The 12,711-nt window shown below is 42.5% G+C and overlaps 3 protein-coding genes across 3 annotated transcripts; 2 read left to right on the top strand and 1 right to left on the bottom strand.

Moving 5' to 3' along the window:
- Positions 1-1,520: 1,520 nt before the first annotated feature.
- On the bottom strand, positions 1,521-4,768 carry LOC139650560 (serine/threonine-protein phosphatase 2A catalytic subunit alpha isoform-like). The gene is made up of 7 exons (XM_071527255.1): positions 4,375-4,768; positions 3,669-3,878; positions 3,365-3,538; positions 3,187-3,276; positions 2,717-2,878; positions 2,476-2,594; positions 1,521-2,358 (listed from the first exon to the last, which is right to left on the bottom strand). The coding sequence occupies exons 1-7, from the start codon at positions 4,474-4,476 to the stop codon at positions 2,286-2,288; spliced, it is 930 nt and encodes a 309-aa protein (XP_071383356.1). The 5' UTR covers positions 4,477-4,768; the 3' UTR covers positions 1,521-2,285.
- Positions 4,769-5,818: 1,050 nt separating this feature from the next.
- On the top strand, positions 5,819-9,244 carry LOC139650553 (ATP synthase subunit O, mitochondrial-like). The gene is made up of 7 exons (XM_071527248.1): positions 5,819-5,874; positions 6,162-6,212; positions 6,353-6,463; positions 6,810-6,939; positions 8,460-8,572; positions 8,746-8,832; positions 8,999-9,244. The coding sequence occupies exons 1-7, from the start codon at positions 5,848-5,850 to the stop codon at positions 9,107-9,109; spliced, it is 630 nt and encodes a 209-aa protein (XP_071383349.1). The 5' UTR covers positions 5,819-5,847; the 3' UTR covers positions 9,110-9,244.
- A 374-nt stretch (positions 9,245-9,618) lies between these two features.
- LOC139650554 (UPF0461 protein C5orf24 homolog) lies at positions 9,619-11,685 on the top strand. Its single transcript, XM_071527249.1, has 2 exons — positions 9,619-9,826; positions 10,150-11,685. The coding sequence occupies exon 2, from the start codon at positions 10,153-10,155 to the stop codon at positions 10,825-10,827; it is 675 nt and encodes a 224-aa protein (XP_071383350.1). The 5' UTR covers positions 9,619-9,826; positions 10,150-10,152; the 3' UTR covers positions 10,828-11,685.
- Positions 11,686-12,711: the final 1,026 nt, after the last annotated feature.

The following is a 12,711-nucleotide window of genomic DNA, read 5'->3' as shown; positions in this document are numbered from 1 at the left end:
GGATGAACTTTGGACAGCGACGGCCTCTGATCTATAAACCCTCAGCGGCTCCTGCCCTACTCTCAACCAATCAAACACGGCCTGCGTGGCTACACATTAACCTGCAATTCACAACAACTCCTTATAACCAAGCATATCATACATTTTAAATGTATTGCACTTGATTTGGCTGATATTTTAAACGTTCACTCCTCAGATAGCCGACGTGTATGACTGCGAAAAAGCAGTTTAGTGTATTCAAATTGGTCGAAGGATAACAGGCAGTGTGACAGGATACCATTAATTGTTCGACCCGACGTAGACCAGTCAAATCTGGACCACATCACTGCAAGTGGAGATGTTTCAGCATCAGGTCTATGGGCAAGGCGCTGAAACCTACCCGTCTTAAAGGAAATGTATAATCATTTTTAAACGGCCTATTAGTCACGGCATCTGTCCAGCCCAATTGTCCAGCTGTGCGCCCCAAATTCAACTAGTATCAGCCTGCCACATCCACAAATCCAGTTGGCAGCCGCTTCTCAAGCAGCCTAACATATGATGACTGTTCCCGATGCGAGGCAGAAAGTGCATGCTGGTCCCTCTATGTCAGCGTGTTTTACACGTTACATATATATATATATATGTGTATGAAAAGATATGTTACTTACTGCACTGAGAGCTCCAGCAGTCCGCAAGAGGTGTCCCTGAAAGGCTCAAGCAAGCTAATTTTACATGCAGCAGCGTCAGCACGCGACGAGCAAACCGCGACAGTTCCGCCAGTGGAAGGAATCTCACTGAGAAAATAAAAGCCCTGCCATACATCAGCGGTTCAGGTGAAAAGGGATGGTTTAATTTGTAATGGGTAATGTATAGAAAATGTTTGATTATTTTCTGTAGGCTTATAATGTGTTTATATAAGATAAACATTGAAGCAGGGACAAATACCAATGAAGTTATATTTCAGTTTCAGCTGGTCTTTACATGCGGCTTTTATTTTCAGCAGTGAACTGGCTCTCACATCCGTTACGGCTATGACATTTTCGCGAAATGTACTCGCATGCAGTAAATTACAGGCAGTAAATTATTAATAATTGATAACAAAAGTTTGCGGGGTTTTCACTTTTACCCCAACACGTAATCACCACGCAGAGCAGACTGGCATTATCAGAGAACAGGAGTGTCTTGTGGAGAAATAGGCGTCTCGTCTGACATTAAAAGGCAGAAACAGAGCCAAGCCTTATCTGGTTCATGTACAAGAGACAGCAAGATTGCTCACCGCTGTTACTGACATGGTTTGAAATGACCTTTGCGCAAACCTACAGTCCATCGCTTCATAACGCTGATGTAATACCCAGTATAACCATGTGAAATATCGCTGTCTACTTAGATTCCCTAATAACCTGCACGTGTACAGTAGAGGACATTGATTAGCAGAATTGATAATCAGCAGCTTTTTGGACGTCTATCTCCATCTAGTGGTGATTAATCATAGACTTCTAGACAGCTGTGGGGGAAGAAATGCCAAAAGAAATGTACATGAATGACGTTAATGACGAAGCAACTTTAATCTTTATTTCATATAGCTGGGGCTGCAAAACATTAAGTTATTTTTTTTCTTTACAATTTATGTCATTTGTACCGATATTGCCTATTGAAATGAAATACATTAACTCCCATATGAGACAGCAGAGCAAAAAGAGGGCTACTTACACTAGAATAGGATATAAAAAGAATGTAGTTTGTCAGTGCCATGTGATAAAAATCAAATACAAAAGTGCAAAGAGAACAAATTCATTTCTGACGTCTAACCCTATCATCTCACTTCACAAAATAAATTGTTGCGCTTCAGTTACAAAAAAAAAAAGTTCACATTATATTTACTGCAACCTTTGATTTGAGGCCATGCCAAGTGAAAGATGCAGCTTATATACTGTATATGGCAACACACTCTGGTCATCATTAACATCCTAACACAAAAGTTACTTACATTTAGGCATTATTCTCAGCATTAGTTCATTCATTGCGGATATATTTTTCCTGACAAAACCAGCAGGTATTGTGACTGTATTGTTCATACTGACAATCATTTTCTAGCAATAAAAACATCATGCACAGAGAGGAAAAAGTTGAAAGGATGGTGGTGGTCTTAGCTAGGTGTGATATTTTCCATTTCATTGTGATTATGGCACACATTTTTTGGTCCATGGGGTAATGAATGCTTCATTTCTCAAACCTCTGTGTAGTGTGTTGCCATTCCCCCCACCTTCCTCTAACTGACTGCAACACCTTTTCAGGCGTGGAGAGCTTTACAGGAAGTAGTCGGGAGTGCGTCGGGTCACGTGGGGTTCTCCTCTGCGCGGAGCAGGGTCGAACTGTAGGCTGAAACACAAGAGGGGCAGCACTCACCATCAACTCACATTTTGATTTTTATCATGAGTATGAATCATATTTAAGACTGCGCGACATATCATATTAATAGTAGAAGACTTTACTTACAAGGAGTATTTCAATGTGTCATCAAGCTCCATGATTGCTGCCTGGTTTCCACAACGATAACAATAGTTTGGTGCACTGAAGATCGTCACTACATTACGGTCGTGGCACCAGTTATAACCCTACGTCAAGAGATGAAAGGCTTTTTAGAATTCATCACATAATAATGTAGTAGCCGCATGTGGTGTGCCTCTAGGGGAAAATATTAGGATTTGCTATCCTTGGGTAAACAAGGTCAAAGTACCTCCATCACCAGCTGGTGGGCTCTTGAGACCAGAGTCAGGCCATTTGCATGGTTGAAGGTCTCGGAGATGTCCTGCCCGAAGGTGTAGCCTGCACCACGGGGGGAGATGCCCCAACCGCCACGGTCATCCGGGTCCGACCACAACAAGTCACACATTGGACCCTAAAACATGGACAAAATGGCAATGTTACTTAAGTTAACTATATTGTGACACACAATCTCATAATTCAATATGAAAAGGTGCAACAGTGGTATACAGTAGATCTATAGACTTTAGTATGGAGTCTACTGAGCTACTGGATTGTCCTTGCAGATACTTCTAAAGCAAAGCATTTCAACTGCAAATTTATGAATATCAATCTTCGGAAATCCATATGCTATGACAGTAGATTACAGAAATCAACAATTAGTAAGGGCAGTCAAGAGAAAAGCCTCCGCTGTTAAATTACTGCAGAATTCACTGCATGTACCTCATGAGGAACCTCCTGTAGGCGATCCAGCGCTCTGATGTGTTCCAGTGTGTCTATTGAAGGAGACAATCCTCCATGGAGGCAGAAAATCTGAAAGAAGATAAGATGAAACACAGCTCATTATGTCTGTGGTTTACACAGTAAGTCACGCATCCCATATTTGAATGCCCCATCTCACCTGGTTGTCTACCAGCGCAGTGAGGGGCAGATAGTCAAACAGGTCTGTGAAGTACTTCCAAACATTGGCATTTCCATATTTCCTCAAGCACTCGTCGTAGAAGCCATACACCTGTGTGATCTGCCTGCTCTCGTGGTTCCCTCTAAGGATTGTGATTCGTTCACGGTACCTTACCTGAAAACATGACATATATTATCAAAAAAGGCAAGGATGATCAATCATTAACACCACCTGTACTCCAACATAATAGTTGGCTTGTTTATATCAACATGATAGTATTGGCGGTATCGTTTCAATACTGTACCTTAAGAGATACCAGAAGTGTGACCGTTTCCACAGAATAGTAGCCCCTGTCTACATAGTCTCCCATGAAGAGGTAGTTGGTGTCTGGAGACTTGCCCCCGATCTTGAACAGCTCCATAAGGTCATGGAACTGACCGTGGACATCTCCGCAGACGGTCACTGGACATCTCACCTCCTGCACGTTGGACTCCTTCGTCAGGATCTCCTTGGCCTAAAAAGAGGATTGAGAAAACATACGGTTAGGCTGATAAACAGGTGATGAAAAGGGAGATGCCATTTGTGAGTGCATTATGGGCTTGTGCTGTAAAAGCCTTTTTTTTTTTAGGCCAAACACAATATTTATCCTGTCTTGAATTGAGAGTAGATTCCTCTATGCTGTGTTAGTGCCAGTTCACTAAAGTGGCGCACACAGTGAAGAGGTACAAGGGAGTGGGCGTAGCTAGGGAAAACAGAGTTGCTGGCTCCCTCCTCCATCTTCTTGGCGAGTGGTTTCTAGCCTCAACAGGGGCACTGCATGCAACTGAAACCAAATGGTGTGCTCCAAAGCAAAGCCACAAGAGCATGCCTCCCTAGGTTAACAATTCTTCCATTAAGACGTATGAACTACAAGATACAATAGTTTGATAGCATCTATGGGGAGCTAACGACAGCAACTAATGGTTAGCTAGCCGACGTTAGCTACCTTCAACGTTACTGCGCTAACCCACCTTTTCGCAGAGGACTTTCACTTGATTTTCTGATAGCTGTTTGCATTCGTTCAGCTGTTCAATCCATCCGTCCAGCTCCTTGGTGAATGACTTGTCGTCCATGCCTGGTTTGGCGTCAGCTAGCGAGCCTGCTAGCTTTAGTTACCTAACGAAAACCACTTGCTACGTTTTATGGCCGAGCTACGCTACGTGCTAGCAGGCTCTGGTCATTCGCAGCCCGTGTGTGTGTGTGCTCTGCTCTCCAAAATGAATGCGTCAACTGCCTGGACAGATTGCGTCCCTGCAATTTCGTCCCGACCGACCTATCCAACTTACATGATACAGAAATTATTTTGTTTCTCGACGTTTAACGGTCAAGTAAATGCGAAGTAGCTTATGTTATCGTAAACACGAAAACTAGCTTAGAAAATTTACAGACCCAGCCCTGCTGTTTCTTGTCCGAGCAACAAACTGTGTTTACGTCACCACTTCTCTGGCCGGGCCCCTCAGTGGGTTACTGGTCTGTGCTGCCCCCTGCTGGATTCAAGAGGCAACCTGCAGGGCTGCGTGGCTAAAGGTTTCTGTCATTACTGGAGGAGTGGGGGAGGGGCGACTACAGGTCAGGACTGACAGCTGAACGCAACCAAAGGCACACAAACAACAATCATACTATATGATGGTACAGTTAGTTCGATGAGTACAGCTGCAAAGATTGCAATTTGCACAAAGATAGCTGATATACAACCTGTTACCCACGATTAAGTACTTCAAGTAATTTTTGGGACATGTCCCTTGTTGAGAGACACTTGCGGGGCCACATTGCATTGCAGTTGAGCCTTAACAGCATCATGAGGTGCGTAGTTTAAAAAAAGAAAAGAAAAAGAGGGAAAAGACAGAAGTGTATGTCATCTGTCATTTTCATATTCTGTGATTTTTTACTTGCAAAATCAAGACAAGTTGGTAACTACACTAGAGATTTCTATCTAGTTACTAGCTTGCCTGTCACTCAGCTTCTTTTTAAACACAATTAATGGCGCACATAAGAAAAGTTTGTTCCACCACTGACTTGCCACTACTTCACGACGGGTTCAGCAGCTGCAGTTTTCACATTTTAATAAGTCATAATAACTTCACACTACACTAATTTAATTCAAGACTTTGGGTTGCATGTGGTGTGTGTTTGGTGCATTATGATATCTAACTGCATCAGAAGTGCAAGAGTACAGATGGAACAAAAACCTGCAGGACAGGGGCTTCTTGAGGACTGGTGGGGAAACACTGTCCTCGGGCGCTAATAAAATCAATATCCATGTGGATGTCACTGAATCCCTATTTGAATAATTAGAAGGTGGTGAATTCACATCACATTTTTCCTACAGTGCAATGATTGCCAACAGTCGACACATGCACGCAAACTACATTAACCATAACAGGATGTAGTTGTCTGAAACGCACATGCGCATTACTTTCTACCCTAGACAGCTGTAGGAGAAAATGGCAGCACTCATGCTAGGACAGCAGGTAAGACATTCAATGATTTTGGTGATTTCATCTTTTTAAATAGCTCGCACTCGAATATTTTTTAGTTTAAAAATTTAACTCAATCTTGAATTCCTTTTGGAGGCGAGGAAGCAACGCTAAAAGTCTATCAAGTGTTCACGAGGCATTGCGCTTGAATGACTGCTAACATGTTAGCTACCCAGCTAGCTGTCTGTAACGTCTCAGTGCTTGCATACTCGGGGTCAGTACTTGTTTAGCTAGCTAAGTTCTGGTCTCTGTGTTGAAATGACACCTATTCCTCTCTCCAGGCCCGCCAGTTCAGCACGTCTGTGATCAGACCTGTATCAAAACTGGTAAAAGTAAGTGAGCTGCATAGTTTTAAGTTTTCCACACACGGGAAATAATCATCCTGGCTGTACAGTTTGTCACAGCAGTAGCTGCTAGTAGTAATTCAGTGTACCGGTCTGCCTTCTCCATATCTGTCTCTCTCTCCCTTCAGCCTCCCATCCAGGTGTATGGAGTGGAGGGCCGCTATGCCACCGCTCTGTTCTCAGCTGCCAGCAAGCAGAACAAGCTGGATCAGGTGGAGCAGGAGCTGGGCAAAGTGTCTGTAAGTTAAGAAACTGGACACACACACGTTAGCAATGTTTCAGCAAGGGGGTGTCAGCTCATAACTGCAGTTTAATGATTAAAAGTCAATAGCTGGTAAAGGTAATTTGTTTCCTTGGCATTTATTCATGCTATTATGCTAATGCATGATGACTGGATGATAAGAAGTCCAAATGGGCTGCATATCTGAGGAATGAGGCCACCACAGCAATGGCCTCAATTATGATCTGGTCTCATACAGTGTCTAGTAAGAAGATTTTATATTTTGTAAATCCAAGCAGTTTCAGCCCGACTGACCTTCATAACATCAAGGACATTAACTGTGTGTGTGCCATTTTCTCCCTCAGGGCCTGATCAAGGACCCCAAACTGTCAGGCATTGTAATGAATCCCCATGTGAAGCGCAACATCAAACAGAAGACCTTCACCGATGCTCTGGTGAAAGCTAAGCTCTCCCCCATCACCGTCAACCTCATCAGTGAGTCGTCATTGATCAGGGCTAAGTGGCTTTGGGTCACTGCTTTAGCAAGTGGAGATGCTGGAGCTGCATAATCACTTTGAAATTCAAACAGTTTGGGCATTCGAGGACACTAATGTTTAGTTATTTTAAGAGGGGGTATAGGGGTATTGTTGCAAAAAACAAACGTAAAATAATTTATTTGGGCCTTTTAGTTTTTAGGTAACGGAGGTCATTGGATTTCAAACTGACACTTCCTTATTTTGTCACCTTCAATTTTCTCCTAAACCATTACAGATACAATAGGGAGTCTTTTTGATCAAAATTAATCTAGAAATCCTGGTAACTAGTAATAGTACTTGCATCATTCACATTTTACCATTTGCATTCTCACCAAAAGTCTCCTGACACCCACAAATGAGCAATTTGACAGTATTACAGGTATATACACTAAGACCAAACGTTAATTTAAAGTGCAAAATTTTCTAAAAATAGGAACGGAACATAGTGAACTTGGTTCCTTTTTCCCCCAGAATCTCACCAATATGTATTTTCTTCTCTTGTCTGTCAACCTCCATTCCATGTCCCTATCTACTGTTTTTCTTTCGGCTCTGGCTTCAGTCATGTTCTCAAACAATGATCTGCTTTTATGGTTGATGCCAAATTGAAATATAACACAAACTGAGGTAGAATGGGGTGAACTAGCATGATCTTGACCACCATGGCCTTGCAAGTTTAAAACGGGATGGATATTTCCGTTTATAGACACACACTCAAAATTTCAAATGGGTGGACTCTGTAACCAGTCAGGAATGTGTGAATCTACTTTCTTAGCATTCTATGACTTCTAAGGATGTTGGAGGCAAAAAATCCAACTCTCAGACCCAAGATCAGACCAGCTATTATACAACCAGTTATCATTTCTGTCATTTTGTGGAGTCTTTAAGTCTATCCATGTTTTTCAAGAAACAGCAGTAACCAGCACAAAGATGGATTATTTTTTGTTCTACAAGGTTTTCAGTCATTCACTGCAAACAAATAAAAATCAGTCCTCAAATATAATTGATGTAAGCTGAAATAGCCAGTCCATGGGCCAACTGTTAGACCCGCAGTGCATTACTTAACAAAGCCTGTGGTTCACAGTCAATATAGGCTGAATGCCGCAGGTGTGTAGCGCCGTCTCAGCGCAGCCTTGGAGATATCTGTAGGAGAACTAGAAGTTAAAAAAGATAAATGCATAAATTCCAGAATTCAGGGGAAATTGAGTGTGATCTATTACTTCATGTTTGTTGTAAGTGCATTTACCATATAAAAACAAACAATTGTTTTTTCAATTTTCTGCACTTATGTTTAGAATTGAGACATATATGTAAGTGAAACATAGGAGAACCAGTACAGATAAAATCACAATTATTATTATTATTTTTTTTATTACATACTACTACTACTTAAGTTGCAAATGTTTAAATGTAAAAGTGGTAAATACCCCAGCCCAAAAAAACAAACATAAACAAAGTGTGTCTCATTTTTTTGTTGTGCAGATGTTTTGGCTGACAATGGCCGTCTGACTTTAACTGCTGATGTCATCTCTGCCTTTGGCAAGATGATGAGCGCCCACCGTGGAGAGGTCATCTGCTCCGTCACCACTGCTCAGGTAGGAAACAGATGGCCACCGACATGTGAGCGTAAACACACTCCTGCACCTCCTTCTACAAAATTTGTCACATCATAATAAATCTTTTGTATCTATTATGTATCAGCCATGGGCAAGTTATTCATTTTATGCTCTTTAGATATATTTACCAGTTCTTTTTGTATCCGTTTCAGCCTTTGGATGAAGTTAATCTTGCCGACCTGAAAGTTGCTCTCAAGGGTTTCCTGCAGAAGGGTGAAACTATCAAGCTGGAGACTAAGGTACAAATTCAGACCTGAGCTCAGAAATATGCCTGAAGGAGAGGGTGTGACTTTGTCTTGGTCTGATTTAAAGGGAATGAAAATCTGATGCCCATTCAGTGACTTAGCAGTAACCTAATCATATGTAAGCCGTTTGTGGTTTCAAGTATCCTCCTCTCTTTCACAGTCCGATCCTGCCATCCTGGGCGGCATGATCGTCAGCATCGGGGACAAGTATGTGGACATGTCCACAAAAACCAAGATTCAGAAGATCACCAAGCTCATCAGGGAAACTTAAGTCCTGTGGACTTAAACCTGGGATGGATGGGAGAAGACCAAGGGGGGATCCGCTTACAAATGTACATTGCTATTCTAGCACTGCAATTGCTATTCAGCCAGTGTCTATTGTCAAATTCATATTGATGTATTAAAATCTCTAAAAAAAAAATGGAGAATGCCCCTTTGTTGTCATTCAGACATTGTCCCGTCACATTATTCATTTCTATAGATGACAAATGATGATAATGCAGACGCTTGGTTGATTGATTGATTGTTGGGTCAAATTTTAATCCTATCTTTGTTATATTACTGCTGTAGACTTCGACACTTTGCTATAAAGATGCCGTTTTATTTAACATGAACTCAGGTTGATTGCGAAAAATAGATTTGGCGTGTGAGTGTGTGATTCAGGTAACACATCGATCTTCTAAACACTTTCAAAGAAGCTGCTGCGTTTCCTGGAGGCCGCGAGGCGCATGCGCGGTCCATTCTTCTATTTTATTAATTTTTTTTTTTCAGACGAAAATGGCTGCCTCTCTCATCTAAACCTCTGCTAAAAGGATTAAATAAGCATGAAATAGCCATCGCAAATCGCAATCCTGCTTCAAGACAATATCCATGGACACCACGGCGTAGTTTGTCCGCGCCGTTGTGAAGATGTTGTGGCTGACAAAGAAGGGAAATGTATGTGATTCGATTTTAACCCTTGCCATCCCATGATCCGCCTACAAATGAGGTACGAAGTATTCATTTGATGTGCTTAAAATAGCCTCACATTTTTTGGAAACAGGCATAATTTAATTACAGTATATGTCACATTTCCTTGCAAAGAATAACTATTTTCTGCCTCGTTTTGTCTGCACCTTAATTGCATTGTTTTGTGCTGCAACGCTAAAAGGCTACATTTGCCCCACCAAAAGTAAGCAATTCAGAAAATGCCCCTTACGGTTTCTTTGTGTGAGTAGGCAGGCACGTACTGTAGGTGTAGAGAGACAATTCCTATTTACATGTGTGTTTCTCTTCCATCCACTTAACGTTTGTGTTTCTGCACCCCAACAGAAAATGATGCACCAGGTGACCAGCAGCAGCAATGACTATTGCATGAGTGGATTGGCAGAGGACTGTCAGCATCCCACCAGCCACTTTGACTTATGTAGCACACAGTCCAGCAAATTCTACCCCTCTCCTCCAAACCCCACTTTACAGCTGTCCCTTTCCAGCCTGCCCCCTTTGCCGCAGGGCATGCATAAACCCATGGCATGTCAAATGCAAGAGACCCAGAACGAGTTCCAGCCCCAGACAGTGAGGATCAGGGGCGGCGAGGCTCCTGGGCCCGACGGCTCCAAGAAAAAGAAGGGCATCGTGAAGTCAGGCAGGAGAGGGAGGCCATCGGGGACCACAAAGTCAGCTGGGTACCGTACCAGCACAGGACGTCCGCTCGGTACCACTAAAGCAGCCGGGTTCAAAACCAGCCCGGGACGGCCCCTCGGCACCACCAAAGCAGCGGGCTATAAGGTCAGCCCCGGCCGGCCCCCCGGCAGCATAAAGAGTCTAGCTCGGCTCAAGAAGCTGGAGTACGGCAGCTGTGATGGTGCCAAGAAACTAGACTTCAGCAACTGCGGTGGCCCCAAGAAACTGGACTACACTAGCTGTGATGTTGCGGCCTTTCCGTACACCATGATGCAGAAAAGAGACCTCTGTGAGCCCGGTGGCAAAGTGGAAGAAACCAACGAATAGCTCCGCAGCTCTCGCTCCACTGCTCCAAACACATCGGTGTGCATGTGCAAGAGGATGTTGAGTAGAACATTTCTCTCCAGGTGTGGGAAGGAAGAATTTTTTCGTCATTTAAATCAGCTATGAATAAGTTTTCACTGTACAGTGTTGACATTGTCTCCATCCTCTCATAATAAACGACTGAAATCACTCCTATTTAGGAAGTATGTTATCCTGTTTGACAGAGATGCATGCATAGGAATTAATCACAATCAAATCAATATAGGAAAGAAAGTATGTATTCATCATAGTTTGTGGTTCAACGCTCACTGGAGAGCGGATCTTTTTCCCCTTTTTGTTTCTCCCCTTTGAGTTGTGACATTCTCTGTTACTCTGCTTTAACATAATAGTTTCTATTGCCTGGTTCTCATGACATTTTTTACATTTATAAAAATTGCATTTTAGTATAAACACACATTAAATTCAGCTTTTTCCTGAGCATATGTGGAAGTGTAGTTGTCCTTTTTGTGTTGTCCAGTGCAATATGTGTTTCATTTTGTACTACTATACTGCTTCATAAAGGAATGGGAACACTGCGATACATTTTTTTTATCAGCCTGAATTGGAGAAACTCGACACGATAATAATATCCTTTTGAACACAAGATTTGTTATTTCTACACTTTGTGAATATGGTTTTGACTATGTATTGTAATAGCCTCTCTTTGTCCTCAAACTATCACTTGATAAGCAAACCCAGACTGAAATGTATGTTGTTATGCCGTTCATTAGAAGAAAATTAATTTCAACCAACAGAAAAAATGCTTCGTGGACTATGTATTAAACGCCTAATGTACTGTATGTGAAACCAAAATAAAAGAAAGAAATGGTCTTTGCCGAATAACATTGTTTTTTTTTTTTTTTACTGTCACTCAAATTCTAAGCATGCAGTTCTTCCTGCAGACACAAGAGGTCTCATATCCCCAGACAATAGTAATTCACCTTGTAATAATACCTCTATTTACCCCATGCTTAATTAAATTACGATGTACTTGATGCACGCATTTACTCCCTGTCAATGTCACTACATGAGGTGAATGCAGTATTGATCAGTCAGACGAAAGAGGGCCATACTAGTGTTAATGTGAACGCCAAAGCCACTGATCCGTTAGGGGTGGGTGAAGAAGTTATTTCACGCACGTATCTGTCTGTTAGTAGTGTTTCTGCTCGACCATCCACCAGAAAGGTTAGGGAAATTTACAGCCGCACACATCTGAGTCAACAACCCAAATAGTAAACCTTAATTTTCAGCACAGAGAGGTAAGTTCCTCTGCTGCCAAGTCGACGTACAGCTGGCTGGTCTTTGTTTGATCTTGAAGGACCGCCGGGCCACTGCCGCGGCTCTATTGTGCTCTCTCTACTTTACATGCGCGTGCATGGGCAGATCAGTTTGATTTACAGGACGCACACGAATCCCTGTCAGTATTACATGAGAGGAATGATGGATAGCACCATTGGTGGTTTTATCGAAGCAAAACCCGAGCCTTACGCACGTTTGCTGCCACTGACTCCTTTTTTTTCTTTTTCCTGAGCGCCTAGCGGCCTGTTTCCTCATGTCAGGACTCTCTGGAGAGGCAACATGGCGCATGGAGTTTGACCAGATAGGCCGTGCTGCCGTATGCGCACTGCCATCGTTTTGTTTTCTCGCCCCCCCCCATGAATACACAGGCCTAGCCTTTCACTCACTGGAGTTACACTCACTGCGGTCTGAAACAATGGGACAAACAGAGAGAGGGGCTAATCTATAAAATAGATCCTCCATTCATTCATAGTAAACGTATCATAAAGCTGTTATTATGTACCATAGTTTATTTACCGACTTTCAAACTGCACCTGGGTGTGCGTGCGT

The sequence above is a fragment of the Centroberyx affinis genome, unplaced genomic scaffold, assembly GCF_046629955.1.
Source record: "Centroberyx affinis isolate AG114_WGS23_722 - 3 ecotype Tasmania unplaced genomic scaffold, CSIRO-AGI_Caff_v1 ptg001510l_1, whole genome shotgun sequence".
NCBI classification, from domain to species: Eukaryota; Metazoa; Chordata; class Actinopteri; order Beryciformes; family Berycidae; genus Centroberyx; species Centroberyx affinis.
The sequence above is the reverse complement of the archived record's forward strand: the minus strand, read 5'-3'. Positions and strand labels throughout refer to the sequence as shown.

Coding starts and splice junctions, on each gene's coding strand:
- LOC139650560 (XM_071527255.1), bottom strand. CDS start 4,476: ATGGACGACAAGTCATTCACCAAGGAGCTGGACGGATGGATTGAACAG. Junction 2,595..2,716: donor CCCACCAGCTGGTGATGGAG/GTACTTTGACCT, acceptor CTCTTGACGTAG/GGTTATAACTGGTGCCACGA. Junction 2,359..2,475: donor GACACATTGAAATACTCCTT/GTAAGTAAAGTC, acceptor CTTGTGTTTCAG/CCTACAGTTCGACCCTGCTC.
- LOC139650553 (XM_071527248.1), top strand. CDS start 5,848: ATGGCAGCACTCATGCTAGGACAGCAG. Junction 5,875..6,161: donor CACTCATGCTAGGACAGCAG/GTAAGACATTCA, acceptor TCCTCTCTCCAG/GCCCGCCAGTTCAGCACGTC. Junction 6,940..8,459: donor CATCACCGTCAACCTCATCA/GTGAGTCGTCAT, acceptor TTTGTTGTGCAG/ATGTTTTGGCTGACAATGGC.
- LOC139650554 (XM_071527249.1), top strand. CDS start 10,153: ATGATGCACCAGGTGACCAGCAGCAGCAATGACTATTGCATGAGTGGA.